General features: G+C 42.2%; 1 protein-coding gene across 2 annotated transcripts; it reads right to left on the minus strand.

Moving 5' to 3' along the window:
* Positions 1–1,034: 1,034 nt before the first annotated feature.
* On the minus strand, positions 1,035–27,853 carry LOC119446541 (peroxisomal targeting signal 1 receptor). 2 transcript variants are annotated; one of them, XM_037710993.2, is made up of 16 exons: positions 27,694–27,853; positions 23,691–23,942; positions 23,543–23,584; positions 23,103–23,120; positions 22,696–22,819; positions 20,332–20,539; positions 18,253–18,349; positions 16,930–17,052; positions 13,196–13,320; positions 12,081–12,141; positions 11,830–11,973; positions 10,996–11,066; positions 9,490–9,687; positions 6,211–6,376; positions 4,268–4,425; positions 1,035–1,554 (listed from the first exon to the last, which is right to left on the minus strand). In XM_037710993.2, the coding sequence occupies exons 2-16, from the start codon at positions 23,784–23,786 to the stop codon at positions 1,344–1,346; spliced, it is 1,842 nt and encodes a 613-aa protein (XP_037566921.1). In that variant the 5' UTR covers positions 23,787–23,942; positions 27,694–27,853; the 3' UTR covers positions 1,035–1,343. The 2 variants fall into 2 exon arrangements, with proteins under 2 accessions (XP_037566921.1, XP_037566923.1); XM_037710995.2 differs by lacking the exon at positions 16,930–17,052 and having other exon boundaries at positions 27,694–27,852.
* Positions 27,854–27,872: the final 19 nt, after the last annotated feature.

A 27,872-nucleotide genomic window follows, 5' to 3' on the forward strand; every position in this document is an offset into this window, starting at 1 on the left:
AGTTCATGAGCTGGTCTACTCGAAGAGGCGGACATTACTTGCACAAGAAATTGAAATGCATAATCAAATAATTAACAAAAATTTACTAATTAAGTTTTTAACTAATTACCTGATGGCCCATATTGCAATTTACAAATTGTAGCCTTGGAGTTTGCAAGGCAGATCCACTTGGAACGAATTCTCGGGAAGGCACCAGTTTCGAGATATTATTTCCCGAACTTTGCGGAGAAATGCAATGGCGTTGCAGTTAGTTTCTTAACAAAACGTCAGTTTCCATCTTCCAGGTTCCTTGCACGAACATAGGAACCTACAATGACACGTCAACCAGGAACACATGGCGCTGCCTCAAATTCCTCCACCGACTATCAGTAGCGCATTACCTTTCTTTTCAATTCTACACCCTCGCCACTAACACACTCTCGCTTGTTATTCACCACCCGCCTTACCTTCTCTCCCCTTTAGATGAACCCTACCTATATATACTGAGCTGAGGACAGCATATGTCGCCTGAAGAAGACAAGTCCACTTGTTGAAACGTTGGCTCCTGCTTTCACCTTCTTCTCGTTTTGCTCATCATCTTGAATTTCCGTCTCCCGCATTCCCCGTGTTTTCCGTAGCGTTCTGTAAAGTTATAAAAGCTTAAATACTTAGTTATATCGAGGTTTAACTGTATCGCCAAATAAAGCAGCAGTGTGTTTGGCGACTTTTCATGCCTCTACTTTTAATTCGACCCATCGGATGTCAATCAATTCGGCAAGTCCCGGCAAGGTCAAATTAACAGAAGTCGACTGCACTCGTTTGTTTTTGCAGCCTGCAGCTGCATTGTCCCTCGATGATCACAAAAAGAAAAGAAGTCGCAATAATAATCAACAGAGAATGTTGCAGTACGATTCATTGCTGCAATGTGCCCCATGCTATACAAGCGGTCACACATAGGTGTAAGTATGTCTCTGCAGCAGTTGCGGCATTACACTATGCTAAACCATTCAGAAGCTCACAGCTGTGATTGCGCTATGCATTCTAAGTTCTCAATATAATCATAAGAACCATTTTTATTTTCCGGATCAGTCAAAAGTCACCATTGCATTATATCGCTGTCGTGTTAGATTCGTGTACGTATGGGCTATGTCATTATGACCGATTGCAAGCTTCAAAGATCTGGAGAACTTGCCGACTCCCGGAACCACATGATGGAAAGAATGCAATCGTGACAACATCGAAAGCTAAGCCGACAGCTGGAATCTGTTATGCTTGATTGGTCACGTTGGTGATTTCGAGTTCAGGCACGACTCTGGAAGTTCACTGTGGTAACAGCACTCGCACAGCACTTCGTTGGGGTGTAGTCAGGAGTCCACACCAAACTCTCTGTTGAGGTACGGCAAGTCTCTCCTGTCGGCCACCTTGTAGAGGTCGGGCCGATTGAGAAGTGTGAGCACCATGCGCAGAGTCGACCAGATGTTCTCCGAGACTGCGCTGTTTACAGACTGCATACCTGCTGGGCCCCTTCCGGCAGACTGCATGTTCAGTGCTGTCAAGAAGTGTTCTGCAGCTTCCCTGCAAAGCACACAATCTGGTAACTAAAGGCCAAATGCTGTCCACATTCACACACTGGTAAGAAATACCATATAAATACAGCCAACAGATGCCAAAGCCAAAGAAAGTGACAGGAATATCAACTTCTAACAAAACGTAGCTTGATTTACCTATGGAGCATCGACTGCATATTTTCCATGAGTGGATTTCATTTAGCCTTGACAGATTGCCAAAGGACAAAACATGAGAACGTGATCCCTAGTATATTTTTTTAGCGATGTGTTAGGATGCAAACTAAAGGAAAAAAAACTGACAGCACAGCTCTTTTGCTGTGTTCGTGTCAACGCACCATTAAAACCATAAACCATTAGCCCAGCAACAAGCAGTGATCCCTGGCAGAGTTCAATATCAATAGAACTTTATTTTTCATGAACAGAAACTGCATATACAGCAATTATTTGGACCAATAGCCTAAAGTGGCTAGTGGCCGGTCCAATACAATGTGCAACAAAGAATGTACAGAACAGCAATGAGGAAACAAAAAGAAAAACGACCATATCAATACATACATATGTACGTATACATTTACTATTGTAATACATTGGTGAAAGAAGACAAAGAAAATCAAATCAAACAATTTCTACTAACATGCACACAGGTTTACATATCTTGAATTGATAGAAAAAATGATTTGCATGCCATGCTGAAATTACGTGCAGTTTTAATCTCAAGGGGAATCATGTTCCATATTTTAGCTTCATTAAATTCTATTAGTCTTTCGCCATAAACATTATGGCATTTTGGCAGATTGAAGTTACCGTTTGAAGCATGTCTCGTATTGCGTATAGGAATGGAAAAAGGATCAACAGGCAGAGGTGACTTTCTATTGGTTATGTTATTTATACAGCAATTTTGTAGTCGCGCAACATCGGAACTGAAAGAATGCGTTGTGATTGGAAAATATTACCTACTGGTTCACCTTGGCTTATGATTCTCAATATTCGCTTTTGAAGTCGGTCAAGAGTTCTTATATAACTATTGTACGTCACACCCCATGAATTCAGGCAGTAACTAATGTGACAGTGACACAATGAGAAGTAGAGTGTACGAAGTATAGCTTGTGAAAAATATTGCCGAGCTTTTATTAGAGTATAGCAGCCATAGGCTACCTTCGCGCATACATTCTGTACTTGCTCATGCCAGTGTAAATGACCCCTAAGTATTTGAAAGAAGGGACTTGTTGAATAGGAGCATTGTTTAATGATAGGCTAAGAAATGCAGTATCAATGTGCTTCCTGCGAGAGTGAAACACTACATATTTTGTTTTAGCACAGTTAATGGTCAGCTGATTCTTGGTAAACCATTCCGAAATGTTCGACAGATCGGTCATCACATCATTTTGTAGAGCTGCTAGGGAGTGTCCTGTGAAAATTAAAGCAGTATCATCTGTGTATAGCAAAGCCCTTGACCTCTGTAGGGAATGTGGGACATCATTTATATAAAGAGAGAATAATAAAGGGCCTAAGACTGAACCCTGTCGCACCCCGCAATTAATATAACTGTAGGATGAATTGATATCACCAAAAACTACCCTTTGTTTGGGCGCCGATAGATAACTGGAAAAGAAATCAAGTTAATTATCTACGATTCCATAGGAATGCATTTTTTCCGGTAAAATGGAATGCATCAAATGCCTTCCTAATGTCTAAAATACTACTATTACTATGTTGTTTTCATGCAGAGCGGAATTGATATATTGTGAAAGCATTGAAGCAGCAGGTTGAAGTGGACCTGTTGGTAACAAAGCCATGCTGCACGGGACAAAGTACATTCTGATCACGCAGGAAGTGCTTTAATTGTGAAGAAATTAACTTTTAAATGTAGTGTTAATACAACTCAGGACAAATATTGGTCTGTAGCTGTCTGGAAGGTTCCTGTCACCAGATTTGTATACTGGTATTACTTTAGCAGTCTAAAGTATATTAGGATAAGTTTTAGAAGAAAACACATGATTAAAGATGTGGCATAACGGACCACACAGTACATCAATATTTTCTTTTAAAATCCTTGAAGGTATGGCGTCATGGCGAGCCGCCTTGTTGCCCGGTAACTTGTTAATAACCTGTCTGATGTCATCTTCAGTTATGTCGCATAGATTAAAATTATTGGTAACAGTAGATGGTGCATTTAAGTTGGGTATATGAGCAGGGAACTTACTCGCGAGACTAAGACCGATATTAGTAAAGTAATCGTTAAAGTTATTAGCCACTTCGCATGTTGGATTATCAGGTATAATGTGTTCTTTGCTACCCATGCCAGTGACATCTTTGACAATTTGCCATATCTTCTTCGTGTTACCTTCATTGTTTTGAATTGGGTTGGTAGTTCTATATTCAGAACAGAATTCCCATTTCTATATGAATTTTCTGCTTTTGACGAGTTTCTTCCACAACAACCAGTGCATTCATTTCTGCAAAAATGTGCCCCTGTCATCTTCTTGTAAACAATTCAGCAGCCAACATTTTCAGAATATAAGCAGGTAGGACTCTTCAAAAAGATCTTTGCCCATCAAAACGTTCACTATTTCACCAGGCCTTTAGTGGCATTCACTCCGAATGCAAAGAGGTAGTGGCAGCAAGCAAGCATTTCACGTGCTGCAAGACACCAAATGATGACACCGCAATCACAGATTACTTGGCTGTGTGATGCAGCACAGTACTGAGCAGGTATGTACCTGTATGATCCCAAGTTGATACAGCTGATGCCGAGGTTGAATCGAGATCGAATAAAACCAGGCGAAAGCTGCAGTGCTTGGCGGTAAGCATCAACAGCCTCCTCAGACCTGCTGCCATTAGCAAGTGTGGCACCAAGCTTGTTCCACAACAGGCTGTCCTGCAAGCACAAGTCAACAATGTTAATCTAACAGGTTGAGAAACGCTACGTTTAGTTCACCAGGTATTCACTTTTGGCAGAAGCAAGTGCTGCCGAAAGTGTAAAGTATCCAACTTATGGGTGAACTTGTGCCTGAAAGACACGCAGCACTGAGATCACAATGATAGTGGCGAGCACGGTTGTCGAACCTCAATTCATAAATCAAAATCATCCACTATTTACAGTGGAACCTCGTTGATACGATCTTCATGGGAACCGGAAAATAAAGCGTATCATCTGAAAATTGTATCAGCCAACCAAATCGTATTATCGGGAAAAGGAAAAAAAAAAAGTATAATCCTGAAAAACGTATTACGCAGAATCATATCAACGAGCTTCCACCATATGCATGTATTATGTACATTCCAGAGTAAGTGTTGGTGTTTGTGTACTTATGTGCAACACTATTCATATTGTGCACGTAATCTAAGTCCGCAAAACTCAATCACAATAGAATCGGCGACAACATTAAAAAATTTCGGTTACAGTAGGGGCATTTTGCGCTAGCTATAACTGGATAACAGTGATGCTAATCGGCTGAAAACCAGTCACCGGCAAAAACCGAACAATGTACATGTGACACTAACAGAACAAATTCACAACTACATCTTGCATTCATGAGAACATGATTACTTGGAAGTCATATGAAGAAGCTATAGCTCAGGGCCAAATCTGGTTTTAAGTGCAGAAATGCTCTCATAGGAAATTAGTGAACTAGCTAAAAAAATTGCTTGTGCGTGAATGAGAAAATTAAATTATGCACTATGGCAAATCGGTTTCACAGAAGCCTAAATTTAGGTGGAGGAATATTCATGAAAGGAAACATTGTCATCCACCTGATTGTCAGATCCCCTGACTCACGCTAAAAATAAGAATATACAAGAAATTCAAAGCCGTTAAAAATCAAGCACTATTTTAAAAGGTCTGGGCACTTTAAGAGATACCTCTAAGCCAACATTATAAGTACAGGTTTTACGTTGTGACATGTATATCACTCGTTTATAGCAGAACAGAGGTGCGCTGACTGCCACTTACTTTGTCGGTCAACACTCAGTGCTATATAAGCCAGTTTATCGTCATTGTCATCAGCCTATATTATGTCCATTGCAGGACAAAGGCTGATCTCCAATCACCCCTGTTTTACTCAACCTGATTCCAAGTTATGCCTGCAAATTTCTTAATTTCATAAGACCACCCAATTCTCTGCTGGTTTATATACATCCACAAATATATCCAGCAAAACACTGTCAGACTGAGCAACAAATGTGAAATTATGGTGGGCTATGGAAAGAAAGCTTCGCTTTAATAACTGCGACCCAGTGACACAATGAGACATCTTATGGACATGTCCAAAACTAGCCGGACTGCAATACACCAGCATCGCTGGACTGCAAAGTTCAGTCATAACTATGAATTACTAGACTCCACAAAAAGGGACCTCGTGCACCAAGAGCCTTCTACTACGACAGGCTGTTGCAGTACCTATTGAAGAGTAATGCATTCGATTCAGTTGAGGTTTTCCACCAAAAATTTCCGGGGTCGTGCCTTTTCTTTCATTGTCAACTAAACCTTTTGTCCCCCTCTCTCTCACTAAAGAGAACATACAAACAGGTAACAATGATATTTACTCAATGTCTTCTGAACACACATGAGTAACACAGCAGGTGTAAACTTTGTGCTTTCTCGAGAAGAGGGCTGAAGCGCACAAGCATGAAATAAAGCATATTAACGTGGAGAACTACTTACATTTGGCCGCACAGTGAGTGCTGCTCGGAAGCAGTCGGCTGCTTTGTCATACTCGCCAACCAGGTTGAACAGCACACCCAAGGCACACTGAACATCTGGGTCAGGGTCATTGGGGGACATCCTGGCTGCCTCGATGAATAGATCTCGTGTCTTGCTATGCTGTTCACTGCAACAACAGCAAGAAAAAAATTAATAAAAGATTATATATATACAAAGAAAAGTGATATATATAGGTCAACAGTGGCTAAACAAGAGAGGCCTCAGCCTAGAGTCCAAGTTCCACAAAGTGCACCTGTGTTCGTTGGGTTGCAACTTCCCGTTTTTTTTTTTTTTTGTGTGCGTGCGTGTGTGTGTGTGTGTGTTACCAATGCCAGCCCAATGATGCCAAAACTGGGGATCAATTATAGGGCACCACTTTCTCAGTAGAAGATCACGATTTACGGGGCATGGTTAGGATCATGTCAACTATCTCTTGTTATGCATCATCATCATTATCTTAGTTATGTCCATGGCAGGACGAAGGCTTCTTCCAGCAATCTACAATTATCCGTCTTCCACCAGCTGACCCCCATCTCACGCCTACAAATTTCCTAACCTCAAGGTATGGCTTTTTGGGCTAGTTGGTTAGATAGATCAGAGGGGGTCATAGTGCTGGAAGACACAGACAAGAACGAGACACCAGGACGAGCGCTCGTCCTGTTGTCTCGTTCTTGTCCGTGTCTTCCAGCGCAATGACCCCCTCTGATGTTCCTAATGCCGTACTACGAGCTGCCCGCGGGACTCATTATGCCCCTGGTCAAGGTATGGGACTTTATACTGTGAACCTGTATGGCTGCCACATTTCTGAGTACTGATTGTTATGACCAAGCACTGTTGTACAAGATTATTGGATAAAACTAGGGGTGTTTGAGTAGTTAAAAAATTTCGGTCGAATGAGTACCAACATTGTGAAATACAGCCTTGGAATATTGAGCAGCAGCAGTATGCGGCTAAAGTTGTCCATCCTCTAACAACAACAGGCTTAAAAATGACTGGGAATGTGGTGCCACTGCAGTGGACCAGTGGCTGCCATACATTGTGAAGTGACTGGGCAGGCATTGTAGAAATATAGGAGGCTATGCTTGGAGTGACAAGTCAAGTCTCCTTGTCGGAACACTGGCTTCAGTCTGAGGCTTCCCTCATTTGGTCATTGTTGGTCACTGCTGACCAGGGTCACTGCTGCCACCGGTCAGCCTCGACACCGGTCAGCAGACGAAGAAGCGCGGCACTAGAAGATGGCAAATACGTCTGTGATGACAAAGACATAGGACAGAAAGCCAAATACCTCAGGGAAGAGTGTAATGCAAATGTTGGCACTAATTCTGGAATAAAGGCCACTCAGAATTCCATAAGACATACACATTTCTGACAGCACCTTGCTGCCAACAAGGAGTGATGGCCAGATCACTCTGTCAGTCACTGCGCTGAGCTCTCCCAAGTGACATGGTCTTTGAGACCTGTTCACTGCACTACTTTATCTTGAAGGTCGTAATGTCAGCACAGAGGTATTATTCATCACCAGATGGCACCGCCTTCTTATGCCTCATCGGATATCATTTTAGTCCTGCCAGAGCCGATGCTTAGTCATGACTTTTATAAAGAAATCCAGTCAATAGCTACATATTGTGTTTATTCGCACACCACAGAAAAGACAAAAAGTGGCAAGTATTTCTGGAAGTTAAAGGGCGAGTGGTATATTAAACAAAATTTCAAGTTCCCTGCCGCATTACAGGAATTATATTTGACTCAAGCGTTAATGAGAGCATTGCCTGGCAACTGGACTGGGGTGAGACAACACGAGCACCTTGCTTTCCAAACATTCGTGTGCCCTCTTGTGATTCACCGGGCAGCACACTTTCATCATCAAATGTGAGCAGGGCAGGGGGTGTGGCGCCTGGGGAATCACGAGGGGGCAATTAAACGTTCATAAAGCGAGATGCTTCACAAACTCGTTTGTGGTTTATTTACGAAGTTCAATGAGTGTTGCAAGGCTTGTTTAATTAGCTCAAGACTAAACTTAGCACTTTCCTCATTTCAAATGCAAGTTTCACAACTATTCAGACACACAGGAAATAAGTGAGCCATCATCAATCACTGCAGAATAGGCAGCGAAGGACATTTTATAAATGCCAGCAAAAAAATTATCTTGTCCAGTGCCACACTGCATTCCCAAATCATTCCTTAGATGAATAAATGAATAATCAACTTTACAAATACCCTTTCCCTGCACCTGCAGTCCGTTTCATCCAAGTTTCAAATTTATAAATGCGAGCATTGAGCACAAACACGTGAGTGAATGCATTTCACTTGATATTACCCTGATACTGCTGGCTATGAAGGCTCCAACAGCCTTTCTTCTTTCACTTTTATTTTCGCGCAACCTACACGTAATGAACTTTGGTTTAACTTCACATGGTTTCACATAGGCATACTATCAAACTAGTGTGCATATCAAATAAATCTTGACCACTGCTGTAATTCTTCAGCAAAGTTTAGTTGCTGAGTCCAGCATCCTTCCTGCCTGTCTGCTTTCATCCTCAGAACTTTTTACCACTTTAAATAATGGTGCATTGCTCATGGTACATTTGGCTGGTCATTTTCTGGTGCTCCAGAGTGCTCTGGCTGTGCGCGCTATATTCAGCTGGTCAAATTCTTTCAGAGCACTACACTACAGCTCAAGAGCCTTCTCAACTTTGACCTGGAAGCGCAACCAAGATTTGGCACAGTTCTGGTGACGTGAATGGTACAGCTGCAAGTCTGCACTGTTGGCCTGTTAATGCTTGTTTATAACAAAGGAAGCGCTGACATGTTTCTACTTCTGGCCTCCGATACGTGATGTTCAAACCCACACCTCAGCAACGGCTTTCTATGAGCGACAAAAGCTGATCTTGAAGGCCATGCTTTTGCTAATTGTAAGCTCTGGAAGTGATCACGAAACCGTACACACATCATAGAAACCATATTTTGAAGATCATCTATTGCTCTGGCAAGCAGCTGGGCATAGCTGGGCTGCGCTTGGGCACGCATTCTCTGGCTCCGATCTACAGTGGACTCAGCATCGTTGCAATCAGAGTTGGAGTGCGGTAGGAAACGGCCGAATGTATCACCAGTCAACCAAATAGCTCACCTTTCAGTTGCAAATAAATCTTTGCACATGCTACGGTTTGTTATAAGCGGGTTTTATGTCTGTAAAGCCCTGTTTTCAATTCACTCCAATACACTGAGCAAGCAGCTGCATACCTGGTCATTATGGTAAACGCAGGGTGAGATGTCTTCCGATAGGTTATGTTGGCTGACGACCGCAGAGCCTCGTATCGGGGATTGCACTTGAGCCACTCCAGCAGGGATTCGCATGCCTGCATCTGTAGGGCCTCATTGGTGTAGCTCACAGCTAAGGCCATGTGAGCAGTCAGGTTCTGCGGGTTCAGCTGCAGGCACCTGCGGAGGGAATCAAGCACTGCTGAAGAGTCGAATGCTAGCGAGAGACAACTGTTAGAAAGGCACCTGCCAGAGAGAGAAACTCTAGAGCCGGTGACAGCCTTAGACTGCAGAGGCAAGTACGGCCACCACTTTATATTTCACAGAGACGCGACCACAAAATACTAAAAGTTGGCAAGTTTTCTTTTACGAGTGACCTCTTCAGATATTCTTTTTCCAATATCTTTTGCTGATCTATGGGAGGAGAATAGAATGATTTTTCGCCTGACCTTGTCACTATCAAAAGTAATAATGATATTTACTTCTCTTTATATTGGCAATTGCTGTTGAGTATGTATCCTCAGCATGTATCCCCTGCTGTAATGCCTGAAAGGCGAAGTGGGTCACTAATAAATGAATGAATGAATGAATGAATGAACTACAGTCAAACCTCATTATAACTAGTACGTCTCACCCGACATGAAAACCAGTTCGCTATATTCAATATTTGTTATAAGTGCACATGCCGACATCGGGGGAAAAAAAAAAAAGTGGAATCAGGCCAATGCGAAAGAAAGGAGACCTTTTGATGGGCCAGCAAAGGGTCTCTTGTTAGTTTTGATGGCGCACTGGTGACTTGCCATGCTGGTACGCATAGGTGTGGTCTGTGTAATCGCACAGGATCAGCGCATTTGGCTCAAAGACTGCCAGCCAAGCCAAGTTGTTGAACCAAATAAACATGCATGTCCAGAATATGCAATTTCAATTTAGTCTTGCTGAGTATGTGGTATTTTCAATACCAGAATACATACTTTATCCTCTAAGTGAACAGATATTCACTTCAGTGTAACAGATACTGTCTTGGATCTTCAAATTCAAAAGTGTCGAACACACCCCTAGTCTTCAACCTTAAGTGAATCTGAAGAATTGCTCAATAAAGTCAAGAGCATGACAAAATTTCATTTGGCATTACAACTCAACCTCATTTCAATCATAACTTGACATTTCAGCCCCAAATCAAATTATATTTGCCAATTTGTAAATGACACCTTGTTCACAATCTGATGGGTTGGTCGTATGCCTTGCGAACATTGATAAAGTCATAAGTCTAGTGAAATCTCATCTGCAGAAAGAATAATAAAAATCATTAAAATAGCAAAAAAAAGCTCTCATGCACGGGTCGAAACAGGAAGTTTTAAATAATTTCTTCATCTTGGTCGGTGTCTGTGTTGTTAGTTTGCTTTTCAGCTTGAAGAAGACATATGATTGCGATAATTGCAATCATGATGAATAAAGCCTAGCAATCAGCATACAGAGTAATAAGCTTACTTTCTCAGGGCTGCAATAGCTGCTGTGTCCTGCTCATTTTCAGCTTGCGTTGTCCCCAAGTATTGCCATGCCTACACCATCAAAAAATGACAAGAAAGGCGATGGTGTCAGTAAACTTTCCCATGACTCCACGTCAAGTGTCACATCGTAAGAAGACTACGCCATTGCAGCAGATGAGTGAATTGTCATCACCACAATTATGCTAGATTGCTACATTTATGAAACAAGAATATCTTTGAAGTAAACTTTCCTTTTAAATTAAAATTTCTACATTGCCCAGAACTTGCCCACAACTTTCCAATGAGCTTCTACCTAGTGTCACCGTAATGGCACAATTAACTGTAAGACTAAGGCACCCAAAGCGAACAAATCTACTTTATTATTTTATATTTACACAAAATAGATGCTTTGTTTACAAGAGGTTTGTAAAAGCCTCATTTACAAATATTATCACATTTTAAAGCAATGCATAGTACATAAATTTTGTCCATTTTCAGTGCTTTAACAGGTGCAGTTTATAGAACTGCAATAGAGAACATGTTTTTGGTGCCAATTTACAGTGCTGTAAACTTAGTGCATCAATTTTGTATTTAACACTCTTTGGCAGTTCTTGTAAGACATTTGACAGCTGAAATTAGAACCAAACCACCAACACTAATAATTAAACTTTTTCTTTTAAATGCACCGATTTCGCTTCAATTCAGCCAAGAAAGGGCCAGATGAGAGCGATTCTGTATTTCATGAGCATATGAATTGGGAAGACCGAACTTGAAGCCTCCCCTAGCTCGAACAGCACTCGCAATGCTTCAAGCCATGCAGTGCAAGCATGATTACCTCAACATGCTGTGGATTTTTCTGGACAGCTGCTTCAAAGAGCAGAACTGCACTCGGAATGTCGTTTTCTTGAAGCTTCTTAAGGCCTTCTTCAAAGGGATTCTCGACATTTTCCAATGGATTCACGTCAGCAAACTTGTACTCCTAATTTTGAAAACATCAGAGCATAATAACTCAGTAAGAATGAGATTCCTTAAAGTTGAAAGGCTGAGTATCAAATAGAAGCAGTTCAGTACCGAGTGCACACTTACACGATAAGGCTCGGGAAGACTTTCGTACTCCGATAGCCATGGATGAGAATCAGGCGCCTCCCTGTAAGAGTTACAGGAAATAAAGAATGTTTAAGAAATACAAAAAGAAATGGCTATAAAAATGATGCTTCAAATTAAAGAAACTGAGCGCATAAAAGTGACTAGAAATATACCAGGTGTGTCAGGAAATACTTTGTGATTATCAAACACGGTACAGCACACCTCATTCCTCCCAGCAGATGTCAAGATCTACGTGGTAATCACTAATGAACTGATTAAGTACATGTTGTAACAGTAAAACTGAAGCCAGCCTGTACACAAGGAATGCATAAATTCTAGAAATCCTGGGCCTAGCATCCACCTCAAGAAACACGGACTGGACTCAAAATGTGCAGTGAACTGCACTGCTGTTCCAGTTAATAACGGGCCTGGGAAATGCCGAGGGCTCTCTTCCGGCAAACTTGGAGCAAGAGCTGCGGCAGTTAATGATCGAAGGGCGGCCGACGTTGCCTTCATTCACGTGCCACTTCTCTTGCATACATCATCCAGCACTCGCTTTATAGTTTTCCGCACTGTAGCAGAGTTGTTCGGATGTCCAACAGAGTTGTTTGGATAGTCCGCGGACTATAGTCCGGAAAATACCTTAGACATTTTGAGCTGCAAGCCAACAAAAATCTTTGGTGTAACCGATACCGTCTTGGACCTTGTACTTTCGGTTTTGTTATAACAGTAGAATAATCACTGAAATAAAGCATGGCCAACAAAATTTTAGATTTACTTTGTTACTTATGGTAATTCTTCTAATCCATGTTCACTGTATTGAACCTCGGCTGTAATATATAAATGTTAATTAAACCACATACACAAAAAAATACGGCTATGACGGTTGCTTTTCCTGGGTTCGTGATTATTGTTTAGATAGACTACACTGTCTCAATGTGTTTTTTTTTTTTTTAATGCACACCACTTCCTATACTTCCTACAGCCCTTGTCTTGGGTACTATACAATTACGATATGCTGTGCCAACAAGCTTCGTATGTACAACAAGCAATACCCTCATGCTTTCACAATGTTACAAAGGAAAAAATGGTACACTAGACTGGAAATTTCCAACCTCGTCACTTGGTCCCACTCTTTCTGCAAGTTCTCCCAGAAGTCAGTGTCGTTTCCCTTTTCTCTGTCCTCTGCCGTAAATGCTTTCGCCCACTCAGTTGCCATTCCTTCAGGGGAAGTTGGGTCCTAGCAAAACAATAATTATACTTGTAATGCACTAGATACCACAGATAACTCGAAGGCACAAAATTAGTTTTATCTTTTAAAACTTGGCAACAACACCTTCGAAAGGAAAACAGTATGACAGTTCTGCAGCAAGTTGCTTTACGCTCAACTGTACAGCCCTCATACTTATGTCTATAGTCGGGTACAACATTAGAAGGCAGCGGCATGTGCCCCCTCAAAGGCGGATGCATACTAGCTTTCACCAATGGGCGCGCACTTAAGACTTGCGTCATAAGCCGGACGGCCGGTGTCCCCGCCGACGGAGAACATAGCAGCCCGCGCTTCAAGCCGGGGCGAGTCGCGTCAGCGGGACTATTTCTTTAGTCGCGGAGGAAATCGGCTGCTGCGCTTCGGTCATCTGCGCGGGGCCTCTCCTGCCTTCTTAAGTTGTACCCGACTATAAATATCAGTGCGCTAGGGTCAAAGAAATCAATGTCTAGGAAAAGGTAATGGGTTTCAGGCAAAGTGCTCCCCAACTGCAAAAGTATTTAGAGCACAGAACATGCACGAAAAAAAAATTTCATTTGTAATGATAATGTATCCGCCCCAGAAATAAAAAGTTTGGTTTCCTCGTGTGACAGCGCCTCTGAATTGAAAGTTCAGTGGTAAATACATAGAAAAATTCTGTGCTTTGAAAACGTCTTCAGTCGGCTGTACGTTTTCCGAGCTTTTACATACAATAGCTGCATATTGTGTTAAATGTTTCCTGCCTAAACTTATAAATTACAGTGCAATATTGCTTTCTTTGCATCACAGCACATTGCATCTGAGCTCTGACAAGTGTGCTGGGGGCCCATAAAGGCCAGAACAATGCGAAAGAGAACGCCTGAGGCCGTATTTTCCAACAATTCATTTAATTTTCCTCCCTTATTGCCATCCACCATGCCTAATGGCAGATCCTTGTGATGACAGCCATGCTGCTTTGTTCGAGCCAATGATGAAAAGCGAAAAAGATTAAAAACGAAATGGATTGTTTGAGAATGGAACCCCTAATTAGCATTCTAGTCCATCAAATGTCCTTGCTTTCTGCTTAGACACTTTCTTGAATGCAGGTGATGCTGAGCACAAGCAGGTGATGATGTGAATCGTACATCTCCAATAATGATTTCTTTTATATTTAAACCCGCTGTGCAGCTTACTTCGGGGTTTATTGGTATCAACAAATACAGTTGACATTCTGGCTGTTGACAGAGGAACTCAATTTGGACAAATCTCAAGGAACCTTAAGAAACTGTTTGCTTAAATGAAAGTTCATTTTAGTGAGACGTCAGCTCCTGGGTTCGACACCAAAGTGGGGATGATGCAACGGTTCATTCCAAAGTGCTCAATCAAGTGGTTTTTGAACAAATATAAATTGTATTGGGTTGTGGCGCAGTGTACAAAAACAGCTCTTTCTCTTCAAACCCTAGCATGGTGAACAAGATAAGCAGGGCATCAATAAGCATATTTATTTGTTCAAGCATTCTTTCTTTTTGGCAGTGTGATTTTTCATTACACAAGTCAATCAAATGCAAACCATTCACTTTGGTTGCATACCAAATGTTAAAAAAATATAATGCGGCCAAAGAGAAACTTAAGCAATGTGAAATCTGAACGTAGTGAAGAACACCTCCTTTGGTCGTCACTGTTTGAGCTCGCAGCAATTGATGGATTAAGAGCAAGCTATAGCTCGAGGCCAACCCCTACTTGCTTTTACAAATATGTGCGAAACGCAAGAATGCTCTCCCTAAACGTCCACTGAACCAATTTGAATGAAATTTGCTGCATTTGAAAGAAAACATTAAATACTAGTGACTGTCAAGAGCAGACATTTTAGTTAGTTCCCCTAATGTTCTTACAAAAACTGTTGAAAACTGCCAAATTGCAAGAAGTTTGAAGTGCCAGGTTTACAATGCCATAACTCCGCAGCAAAAGCATATATGTATTGCACTTCTATAAAAGTGGATCTATTAGAGCATCTCAAACAAACACACACACACAAAAGAAAGGTATGACAGAATAATTTAGAATTTACACTGTCTCATACACTAAGTATCAGTACATTTCATAGCTATGTACAGTACATCAATTTTCTGTCGATTTAACATACTTTGAGAACTGAGATTATGTTTTTAGTGCTCAATTACAGAACTGTGAACTTGGTGCTTTTTTTTCTCCTCTTTTCGTCATTTGCTCAATATTGATAGTTTCAGCAAAACATCTGAGAGTCCAAGTCAGCAATATTCTTGCAGAAATCATTAACACTTCACTTTTTTTCTTGAACACAACTAATTTAATCAATTCAGTTTGGTAGCTGCTAAGTGAAAGCGCTTTTCCATATTTTATGAACCAGAGTTTAAGCTTCCTCTTAAAAGAACACTAAAGATAAACTCTAAATCTGTTTAGGCTGACAAAGTATTCTTTCGAAACTTTATTTCCATTAATTTCGCTCTAACAGGTTGATTATTAAAGAAAAAATTCATATAAACATTTTATTTCTTGATTTTCGTGCCGAAACACCTGTGCCAGTATGTCAGTGTGACGTCACAAATTTCGAAGTAATATTTTTTCGTATTTGGGCAGTTGCGCTTCACTTTTGGCTATTTTGCAATACATTACAGTCCATCTTTGGCAATAAAAATTTAACTCGGCTTAATCAGGTGCCGTCAAAATTTATGACGTTACGGCCCGCTGGAACAGGGACGTTCAAGGCAGCACTGCCACCCGCCTTTAGTTTCTGCACCTTCTCCAGCTTACGAAGCCACTTATCATGGTAAGAGTGGATTTCTTGGTACTACGGAAGTGTAGTTTACTAATACAGCTCAATTTATTTACTTTAGTGTCCATTTAAGAGGAAGCTTTAGCTCGAGACCAACATTCCTTACTTAGGTACATGTGAAGGGCAGAAATGCTTTCTTTAAACAGCCGCTGAACCAATTTGAACGAAATCTATTGCAATTAAGAGAGTGAACTGTATTCTACCGACTGTAGCGAGCAGAATTATTATGTAAGGCTTCAACGTTTTATTCAACGAAAAGTGCCAAAGATTGGTAAGTTCTTTAAAAAACAAAGCACAAACTTTAAAAATCCTGTATCTATAAAGTGGTGTTGTTAAAGAATCTCAAGCGGACAAATATGATGCACGAGTTTATGGCCCACATGAAATTGCTAGAACATTTACGAGGGTTTCACAAAAGTCCTACTCACAAATTAATTGTATAAATTCAGAGCAGTGCATAATAAATTAACTTTGCTCACCTTAGATGTCTCATTAGGCACAGTTTACAGAAATATGATATCGTTCTTATTGCTGAGTTATATAGAGTTGTCAACTTGATGCTTTAGTTCTTTTTTTTTCCTTGCAATTTTCAAAAATCTTTGTAAGAAAATTGATCTCCTAAATAAAATAATCTGCTGCCTGCAGACGGTAGATTTTTACTTTCTCTTTTAAATGCAACAAACCCCAGTAAATTCGGTGCAGTGGACATTGAGCAAAACAACTTCCCTGTTCCCATGCATTTAGATTGGAGCTCCCAAAACAAAGCTTCCTCTTAAGGTCCCAGTGCTTCAACATGGCTCTGCGACAATTACCTGCGGCCACGACTCCTGCTGCTGCGGCGCACCGTAATGTCGAGCAAAGTCTTCAGCCCAGCTCGCAGCCCGTTCCCCTATGTCTGTGTCGTCGTCTCTTAGCCTCTTCACAAACTGCATAAACTAGCGCGTGGAGCAAGCGCCAGGGACAGCTCCATATACATGGCTGCAGAAAAGTTTAGCTCCTTATTTGCCATTATTTGCTGTACCAAATTATTAACGGAGGCAGAAACCTTAGTGTTAAATAATTAGAAAGTGGAAAGAGAGATAGAGTACGGCTTCTATGAGAACAATGTCTTTGTGGCCAGACCTGTGTTCGAATCAATGAAAACTTTAACGTCTCTCGGAGCATGCTAATCTCTTGCAGTAATGTTTCTCAAAACTTTAGCCATCAGGTACCCCATGGCTAGCTTGTAGGTCACTGACAGACTTCCTTGCACTTGAGAGTGTTTCCTCCTTCTTAACTACAAATCATGCAGAGAAAACAAACCTCGCATTAAAGTCATAATAACTACACTCAGTTTCACACATATTAGGCAACGCTACAAAGACTTGAGACTTCTCTCACTGCTCACATGAATTCGTGACCCAAGAATTGTGCGTCACGTGTGAAAGAATGATACTACTATAGGTATGCACCACGTAATTCAGTGTAACATTAATTTCATACTTTTGTGTCGCAAAATGCAACATAATTGTTATATGAAAGGCATTACAGATCTGAACCTGTTTTCCGCCGAACAAGTGGAGTAGTAGGTAGCAGCCACATCGCACAACTTGCGCTCACCACAAAAAACATAATACATTGAATACTGCAAGCACAAGGTTACACAAATAAAATACAATTTCACATAACCTTATGTCCTCTAGTTGTAGTGGTAAAATATGAACTACAGAAGGTATTTCACACAAGGTGCCGCAGATCAAAAAAACAACTGCACTGCAAAACGCACAGAGTTAGACCTCTATGAACACTTTACTTGCATAGCTTATACAGCATTGACTGCTAACTATACAATTAAGTATAAAAAGATACTATCTTTGCTATCTTCTAAGATTAGTACGTCCTCAGCATTCTTTACTACATAGTGCAAAAGGCAGGGCAGAGAACGATAGTTTAGAGGGCAATGCGCTGGCTTTAAACTAATGCTTTGTTCTTTCTTCTGGTAGCATTTTCACGTAGAATACCAAAGAGCAAAACAGGATAACAAGACACTTAAAAGCATAAGCAGAATGATCATGTAACTGCAGCGATAAAAGGAGAGAAATATACCTAATAAGAAAGGAGGGGAACAAATAATAGGAAGAAAGAAAGTGCAGTACCTCTGTCTCCATCAATGCATCATCGTTGACATTCTTCAGAAGCTCGTCAGCCACCTGAGCCATGCTTTGACTGCCTTCTGTTGCCGAACCTTGTGCACTGCATACATTTTGTGCCAATCAGTTGTGTCTCGCTAGGTGAGCAGTCTTTAAAAACGTCACAAAGTCTTTGCACAATTCACAGGGGAACCGCCAGCAATGACTGAAGAACCTTGAGCTATTTATTGCGAAATGTTTGAAGTACTACTAATTTCCAGACCACAGCCAAGAAGTATATATACTTGTACGACCCTTTGTACATTATAATATACATGGCCTTCAAACCTTTTCAAAGTTAACTTGGAAGCGATTACATAAAATATTCGACTCTGATATAAACTCGAATACATGTGGAACTGTACGAAAGTGGTTTAAGCTTATTCTTACTGTCATGCCATCATGAACATTAACACCAATTTGAGTTAGACCACTGCGCTGTCAAAGATGATAAAAAGCCCCAATAAAGCGCATTTCTACTACCCCAAATTGAGATGAAAATCCAGGATACAGCATCAACATGTCAACCCACCACAAAACACGAGTCAGGCACACGAACCTAAAAGCCAGACCATAGCCAGGCCAGCATAGCCAGACCAGCAGAGCCACAACGCGTGAGGTTTCGGCAAACGTGTCACCAATCAATGAAGAAGAAGAGAGAGAGTGCAAGAATGGAAAGGCAGCCATGTTTGTGCAAAACTGCTACCTAACACTTGTGGAGGCAGGAGTCCAGATCTGGAAAGCTGCGCTAGTTGGCACCAACTCAACATTGTTTCAGAGATAGAAGGCAGGAATGCTGACCATACTTTGTACTGTTGTTACCCTACACGTAGGAAGGCAGCTGTCGACATTAATCACGAATGATAAAAAATTGGGCTAGTACGAATGGATTCATCAACGCTGCAGAGATCGAAGGCAGTGATGTTAACCATACTTGAGGCAGCTGTCCAGCAATCAGAAAGGATGGAACGTTGGGCAGCTAGCTGGTATGAATTCATCAACGTTGCAGAGATGGAAGGCATTAATGTTAACCATATGTCGAACAGTTCGCTACCCTCAACGTGGGGAGGCAGGAGCCCACATCACTCCCGGAGGATGGAAGCGGCGCAGTTCTGTGTGCAGGCTGTGCAAGCGCAAGCTGAGAACTTGAGCTCGAGGCACACAGTACAAGCGCTGAATCACAATCGAAGCGTTTATATATATATATATATAAGCGACTGCAACACAAACAACTAAAACTCAAGGAACCCTCCACCTTGTCCTGTGTATCTCGTCTACATCTGCGTCTTTTTGTGCAGCAACAAGTATGTTACCTTACCAACTCACCCAACTATCAGTCGTGCTGTTTAAAAGATATACATATTAATTTGATACTAAAGTTGGCCTCGAAATGGCTGTATCACAATGTCACGACACAGAGTTAAATTTTATGATATTGTGCAGCAAAAAGACTAGGCATGAAGACGATCATAAATATGTCAACAAGAGTGCCACACATTTTTTTCAGGTGCGCTCATGTACGGCGGATGCAGCAGTCACAGGAACAGAGAGAGCCAGTAGATCATGACATCATGAGGCATCCACCTCCTGGGTACCAATATCGAAACCGGTTCAAAGGAACAAGTATTATAGTGAATTATTTTGGGTGCTCTGATGTTTACCAATATTTTTCCCAGAGTTTGATAGTTTTGGATCTCCCCTTAACACCAGAAAATTTCAGAAATAGAAAATGTCTCGTTAGTACCAGTTCAAGAACTTTTAAAAATAGTGGTGGTTATACAAGCGTACCTAGTTGGGTGGACTGGTAGAGCAACATTCCAAGAAAAAGAGTGCCAGTAACAGGACCAATGAAAGACAAAACAATACGGGCTCTATCAACTACTGGTTTATTCATAGGAAGAACTTAAACATGTACACGGTGGAAAGATAACAAAAAATAGCCAATGTCACATCTGCGTGACCACAAAGAAAACGTAAAGAACGAAAGAAGGGCCGGCTGGCAACAGTGGTCAAGTGAAGTGCTAATCAAACATTTCTACAACTCACCTGGCATGCTTCTGTTCACCTTCCAAAAGGTATTCTTCAGCCCACTTGATGGGGGCTTCCTGTGGCAGCATTGCCGCAGAAGTGCCTGCAAATTCCCGGGACCAAACAGCTGCGACTAGGCCGGGCTCTTCCTTGACCTCCGGCATGGAGGGAATAAACTCGTCAGCCCAAGCCTTGGCGACGCCAGCATCAGCGATGCCCGGTAGCACTGGCACAAACAAGACAAAGAACTTAAACATGTCTTCCAACACACTCCATGCATTTTTTTTTTAGCAGCAGTAGCCTCATCCAAGCAGAACCATTTCCCAACTAACATTTTCCACTAATGCTCATGATAATACTCAATAAGTTTCATTTTGCAAATTCCTCGTTACTCTTACCCATATATACTTATGGCGAAAGTTGCTATGCTCTTTGCCAATGCGTAATAGAGGCTCCAAATGTAAGCTGCAAGCTCAGAGCTTCTTATCTCTCTTACGCGGAAATGGAAAGATGGAAGTAGGTACAGATGTATAACAGTTAAAATTCTTATATTGTTTCATGGAATTAAATTCCTATAATTTTCCCTCTATAAATGTCCGCAAGCAGCTTGCATAGCTGATGTAGTACCCTGTTAATTGCTGATTACAGTGTGTATAGTTATGCCCCTATGTGACAGAAAGCCTGGTGTAGTTGGCTTCAATTAGGAGTAGAGGCTCACACTAACTTCTTTTGTACTTAGTAGTAGAGTAGAGGCTCACATAACTTCTTTTGTACTTTATTTTACATTTTTTCTTCACTTACTGTTGTCTGGCAAAAGCTTGCAAGTCAGCTTTTTCCGGTTTGTTTGTGCACAGATCTTTTACTAGCCACAGGCTAAAGATATAGACATTACCTATAATGAGCAAATAAAAAAATATTAACCAACGATTACGATATTCCCTAACGCAAAATTTGAGCACAGCTCTATAAGTGTTTCTGTTTCGCGATATATTGGCTGACGCACACAATCTGTTTCGTGCAGCACATTGCAAACGAACGAAGTGAAGTGTCGCAACTTCCTCGCCAATCAGGAGATCGCGAGAGGCAGTGCACGAATGATGCGTGGGCGCAATTCACAGCAGCCACCGCAGACATCCACTCATGCAGTGCTTTGTTTGCATATGTGGTATCAGTGGCGTCATCTGTGAACAGATGATGCGCACTACTCTGGCGCCATCATCATCACAGAGCCTGTCTTGCGCGGCACTAAGCTTTTCTTCTCACGCTTTCGTCATAACCTCCTCCTCGCGCTCTCTTTGCTATCGCCTTCATTCATCCCCCGCTGTGCTCCGCCTTTGCTATTTCATCCTTCGCTCTGCTTGTTCGCTCGGTTATGCTGACGCTCGTTGCAGGAACGGGCGCCTAAGAGCTGCGCTCTAAACCAATAAAGGCAATTCTGAATCCTGAGTCAATTTAGGCGCTGCATATAAAATTGTATACCCTATCACAAAAAAAAAAAAAAATTAAACGCAATCTGGACATTGCTGACAGCAGCTGGCTGGCTTTAACTTTTTTTGTGATAAGCTGTAGAAGCCAATATACTTAATGGCTCATAATCGTAACCATCAGTAAGAATAACAATGTTTAAAACAAGTTCATGTTGTGTACATCTTTGAACACCTCTGATCAGACCTTTTCTTTCTTTTTTTTTTTTTTTTACAATACTGTGGACATCTGTCCAAGCAGGAGGGTGCTACATGAGCAAGTACAACAAAAAGCGAACATACACCTGTGCTGCAATAGAGGTTAAATGTTTGAATTTTGTTAGAAAAATGAATTCCATACAATGCCTTGGTGGCTTGGTGTCATTGCCAGTTTGTAGTCATATATACCAGATTATATTCTTTCCATGTAATGACAGCAATAATTAACATTAGGCAAATTTATCAACGGGCTCAGTGCTTTTCGAATACTACACTGCACAACTGAAACGATCAATTTTATTCCTGTACCTGGTATATCCCTAGTAATCGAGGCGGAAAGTCCACATTTGTGGTTGCACTAACCTCACTAAAAATTTTAAACCTTCAATACAAACTTAATAGACACCTAAAGGGGCCATGCTTGCACCAATAGCATCATAAATGGTTAGCAGAGTGCTAGCCACATAACCTAGAAGTCCTGGGTTCGATTCCAGGCTAAAACAGTAGTGAAGAACTGTCTGCTTTGTTACCTTACGACAACTGACGATGGGGCTGGTGTGACTGTACAAGGTCAGTGAAATTCAAAAGGCCATTGAGGCTCTGCAGTAAATACGTCGCTTTGTGTAGCCTCATTTAATGAAGGTTAGCTGGTTGATGTCATAGACAAACTTTTCAGGCTTGGAATCATAAGCATGGTCACCTGACACTGGTGGTTGGTACATCTTCTCAATATCATGCATTTCCTGGAGTAGGCCAGCCATGTGGAAGGTCTGTGGGGCCATCCTTTCTGGTCCATGCCTCTCGGCCAGAAATTCATCAACGAGCTGTTACAGGAAAAAAAATCTGTAGTCACAACACATGATCATTGTAGTAAATCTGATGCACATCTCAACTACAAGTTGCAGCACTAGGCAAACAAGTCTTTCAGTAGTATTTGTGTTCTAAAACTTTCGTGAACAGTTGACCATCTGCCATCCTACTGTGCGCCAAGCACATTGAATGCCAAGTTAATAGTCACCATTCATTTTGTCAAGCACATATCAAAGCATTAGCTTGCTAATTAACCTAGCAACACCAATTTTCTTAAAATATTTTTGTCATACTCACCCCTGCAGAAGTTCCAGCCTGAAAGTAAAATAGAAAGGCACTGTTATTGGGGGTACAAATTTATTGCAAAATAGCACATAGATGGGATTACATATTTTTGAACTTAGGCGTTTGCCTATATTACACACAAATTCAGACAAAAAGTCAAGCGTACGGACAATGAGCCTAATGCGTAATGATGGCATGAAACATACAATCTGTTACACGGTGAAATTACAATCTGTTACACGGTGAAATAATTGCACTAGCTTTTACTCTAAAGGCAAGAAAACTGGGCAAAAGCAAAGGGGGAAAACAACACAATACCGTCAGCCCATCAAGAAAGGTAAATGGTACACGTGTATACAATTGTGAGCTCAAGAGAATGAACAGAAAGTCTGATTTTTCAGATCCTTTGGACGAGAACCATGAGGATGTTCGAAACACAAGTTTGATCTTACTGCTCCGAGCTGTCCATGGTGTCTTTGCCTTAGGAGCCCTTCCTGTAAGAAAAAAAAAAAAGAATCAAGAAGAATGACACGGATATGAGATTTACTGTAGATGATGCTGAAAGAGTTTCATCAGAAAAGTGGACTCGGGGAAACTCACTTGCTGTCGCGCTGCGTCCTGGATCGCATGACTTGAAAGTTTGACGAGAGGATTTGGCGCACCGCACTCGGCTTCTACTAAGTTCCGAATAGACATATCGCGAATCAGGACACGAATAACTGAGCCACTGCTGGGCGAACTTGAGTTTCAGTTTTGTCAGGTGCTAAAATATTAGCTTGTTGGTCGATGAGCCATGTCACGAGCACCACTTTTGTACGAAAACCACGTCTTCATCTTCACTTATAAATCAAGCTGCGGAAGAAAGAAAAAAAGAAACAGAGAAGTTTTAGCGACAGAAAGCTTATCTAGCAGCAGCTTGAGCTGCTGAAACATATTAAGGTGGCGGTCCCACTCCGGCGGCACGCGCTCGGCATTTTAGTCATTATTTGCGGACGCACTGTGCTTCCTGCGTTCATTGGACAAATGTGAACTTTATTACGTTAGAAAGCTTACTTTCTGCGCTTTCCAATGATACCTAGTATTATCGCCTAGCCTGAAGCGTCACCTAACGGCAGTCAAAACAGTGGGAGCAAAAAACGGCGTTTTTGCTGTACTAGCCTCCGCTGTACTGCCATTCCGACTAAACTGTTCAACATAACAAAATGAAATTTGCTGTGTCTTTAAATGAAATGTTATACAAGGTTTCTATGAAGAGAAATTGCGTGTAAAGCAATTGGAAATTTATATAGGTGCCAATAAAAATGGGCAAAACTACAAAAGTTTATGAATGAATATCTTTTTCCCTTTTAAACTCAGGACAACAATATTTAGTGGTTTTCTAGGCTACAGTGTACTTATCATCTATGCAAAGTTGTTTTGTGTTCTAATGAACAGTTTGTGAGGTATTATTACTTACATTTCGCAATTTATGACTATACTTGGTCACGCATTACTGGCGACGGGACAAAACTATTCGAGGTGAAACTCTGAAATTTTCAATAATGAAGCAGCAAGCCCTTATCTCCATTTCTATGAAGAGAAAATTTGCTTATGTTAATTAGGGAATCTAGAGGGGAGTAGTGAATTTAGCTAATTTATCTGCTTACCAGGTCCGTGCAAATTGACATTCTTTTTCATGTAAACGCTAATTTACGACAATTGTTGCACATTACTATAACGATACAGTGTCATGCAATTACTAGCACTCACGAGTTTTACTAAGCAGTGCTTGAAACAGAAGATTTTAAATCAATAATAAATCTCACAGGCGATTTTCGGTGGTGGCGCCATCTGTGCAAAAAGATATCAAGCTGTTTCACGTCAGTTCCAACGTTTGTCAAATGTGGCGCCACTAAACATTACAAAGCGGGCAAAACGCGGAGGGAATTCTTTCTCCAGGTTTGAGTGTTTGGCTCAGTCTAGTCACGGCGCCTCCCCCACTTCCTTCAAGCACACGTGTCTGCAACCACGCCTTCAATATAGTCCTACACGAGTTCACTAACTTGTGGCTGCGGGGAGAAAAAGAAAGAAAGAAAGAAAGCGCCCTGCACGGTACATCGTGAGTGCATGCCAGATCGCCAGCAGGTTAGGCCATTGTGCCAAGGAGAATTGCAAATTGCCCTCGCCCCTTCTATTTTGCAGGCTTGTACGACGATATCGGGAAACTTGCTTTCCCCATGCGATGAGGTGCGACGTGTGTGGCAGGGTGCTGTGTTTGACTATTGTACGCGACGCCGGTGGAACGATAGCATTAGAAGCAAACAATGAGCGGGCCTTACAGACTGCAGCGAAAAGTGCTGATGGGTGCGTGACCTGCTGCATTCCAAGCCACGTGCTACTAAACAAATGTCATGTGTTCCGACGCCCAGTGAAGTTTTGAAACACGTGATTACCACTAGGTGGTTTTCTCGTTGAAAGGTATATCGTATTTATCCGCGTAATCATCGCACTCGCATAGTGGTCCCACCCCCACTTACTTTTTTGAGTGATCATCGTACCCTTGAAAATCACTGTAGTGACTGCAGTTAGCTTGTTGTGGTGCATAGCAGCCGACCGAGCAGAGTTTTCCGCCATTGCATGCACAACAGTGTGCACAACAGAATACAATCTCACATGCGCTCGAAAGTCTCCGAATTCAGCAGACAAAATTTGAGAGAGAGAGATAAATGAAAGCATGGACAGCGCGAAAAAGGCAGACAACACGCGCACAATTTACACTATATAGTTCGATGACTATTATAAGAAGTACTTCTCGCAAATAATTTGTTTATGCAGTCCCTGCTTGTGTAGATCATGTGATCTTATGCCATAGGCTAATGTGAGGACTTGATATTGAACGCCTGTGTCACGAAAACGGCTGTCGGCGAAACATGCACAACTTCTGAGGGCTGTGCGCAAGGCTGTGCGCGAGTGCTTGCGATGGCCATCGTAATCATAACGCTGGCGCTGATGAGCGCTAGCAGCGGTGAGCGCATGTGAATTTCCTAAAGCAAACGTTCTGTGCAACTGCTTCATTTACCATTCCACTGTACTGCGGCTCTGCAACTCGAATGACGCGATCTCCAAAACTATTCGCGCGGAATCTAGAGCAACGCCGCCCCTTTCCCATCCCCGCACGGCCTTTCGCGCAACGGAAGGCGGCTTCCTCTTAGCTTCCCTCTTTTGCGGGCGCCAGATTGAGCCGTGATCGTCGGCTCCCCTCGCGCGCTTTCACTTTCTATGCTGTATGTGCGAGTGAAAGCTAAATAGTTCGTTGTTACTCTATACTAACCTTTACCCCTACTCTTTTACCGCCACCTCTCCTCCACTGCGGATCGCCGTTCAGGCGTCAGCAGACTACAGCCCCGTTTACATGAACGCGAAAGTGGCAGCATCGCATTCCCAAGCGCATTTGGGAAAGGCGATGCGACGCCGTTTACATGAAGCTCAGAGAACGTAGCGCCACATGAATGACTAGAGTGGCTAGAGCTGTGGAGAGAGCGCAGTGGCCACTGTCGGGTCGGTGACACGGGGCACGGCGGTATTTAGAGGCCCCCCTCGGCTCTCGCTTGTTTCTCGGTAGCGTCTTCGCGGTTGTCATCGAAGGTATTGTTAGGGGCCCTCGCCTCCCTTCTCCCCTCTCAGTAGCGTCGCCTCTCAGTAGCTTCACGGTTGTCATCGAAGGTCTTGTTAGGCGCCCTGCGTTTACATGCTCCGCGAGAGTCGACTAGCGCCCATAAATCTACCCTCGCCTGGCACATTGCATTACCGCTGTTTACATGAATGCGATGCGCTAGAAATGCGATGCGATGCGACACTGTCGCATTCATGTAAACGGGGCTTACGCTAGACAGTTACTGCGGTCCGTAGCAATTTCCTTTCTTTTCCTTTATTTATCTTTATAGGCACAAAGCAACAGTGACAATTTCAAGCCTAGAGCCTTCGTTTAGCGGGTCCGCACTTTGAAAAATGCTAAAGAAATACACTTGGAAGAGAAAGAAACAAAACTTGTTGACGATCAACGACACTCAAGGTTCTGCAGTGAGCACTGGTCTGCAGGCCATCTGCCGTGGGACCGCTTTCGAAGCAGCGGTCTGCACTCACCTGACGGCCACGTCAAAAGTGGCAGTGGCGAACCACTAATTGCCACCATCATCGGCACTGAAGATTTTACAAAGTTTGAGCGAGCTATTGTTGAAAGTATCAGTGGGGGCAAAACCACCACGCGCAGCAACCAAACAACAATGGTGCGAGGGACAACTCGTGAAAAGAAGGGGGGAGGGGGGACTTTTCCTCAATTCGGCGAATCACCTGTCGCCGCGTCGCAAGAGGGCCATCTCGGGGCATGCTGCGGCGGCGAAGAGCAGATTTTTTTTTTTTTTTTCGCTCCACCTTAAACACAACCAAACATGACCGAGTGGCGTCGCCTGGTGGGAGAATCTGAACTACACGCAAGATGGCGACAGTGATACCTCCACCTTAATCACTCAGTTACAAAGACCCGCATAAGTAGAAGGAAATCAGCCAACAAAAAGCGGCTGCTGCGAGCGACGTTGCGCAGAATCGTAATCAAACGACTACCAACCGTGTCGAGTCGGGTCAACGTGTCCGAATGAATTATACGTTTATTTGTAAACAACGACGCTCTCTTTTTGCTAGACTCATGCGATCGAATCCAATAATTTTTTTTTGTGGTGTATTTACTTCCTCAGCTGGTTCGCGTCGCATGGTCGACTGCTTATAACCTCAAACCAGACGCTTGTG

The sequence above is a fragment of the Dermacentor silvarum genome, chromosome 3 (assembly GCF_013339745.2).
Source record: "Dermacentor silvarum isolate Dsil-2018 chromosome 3, BIME_Dsil_1.4, whole genome shotgun sequence".
Classification (NCBI taxonomy): domain Eukaryota; kingdom Metazoa; phylum Arthropoda; class Arachnida; order Ixodida; family Ixodidae; genus Dermacentor; species Dermacentor silvarum.

Bases quoted from the DNA above. Each gene is read 5' to 3' on its own strand.
- LOC119446541 (XM_037710993.2), bottom strand. From the start codon at position 23,786: ATGTCTATTCGGAACTTAGTAGAAGCCGAGTGCGGTGCGCCAAATCCT. The intron at 6,377-9,489 runs GTATGCAGCTGC...CTGTTGTTGCAG, and splicing joins GCGTTTACCATAATGACCAG to TGAACAGCATAGCAAGACAC. The intron at 4,426-6,210 runs GTAAGTAGTTCT...TTGTGCTTGCAG, and splicing joins CACTCACTGTGCGGCCAAAT to GACAGCCTGTTGTGGAACAA.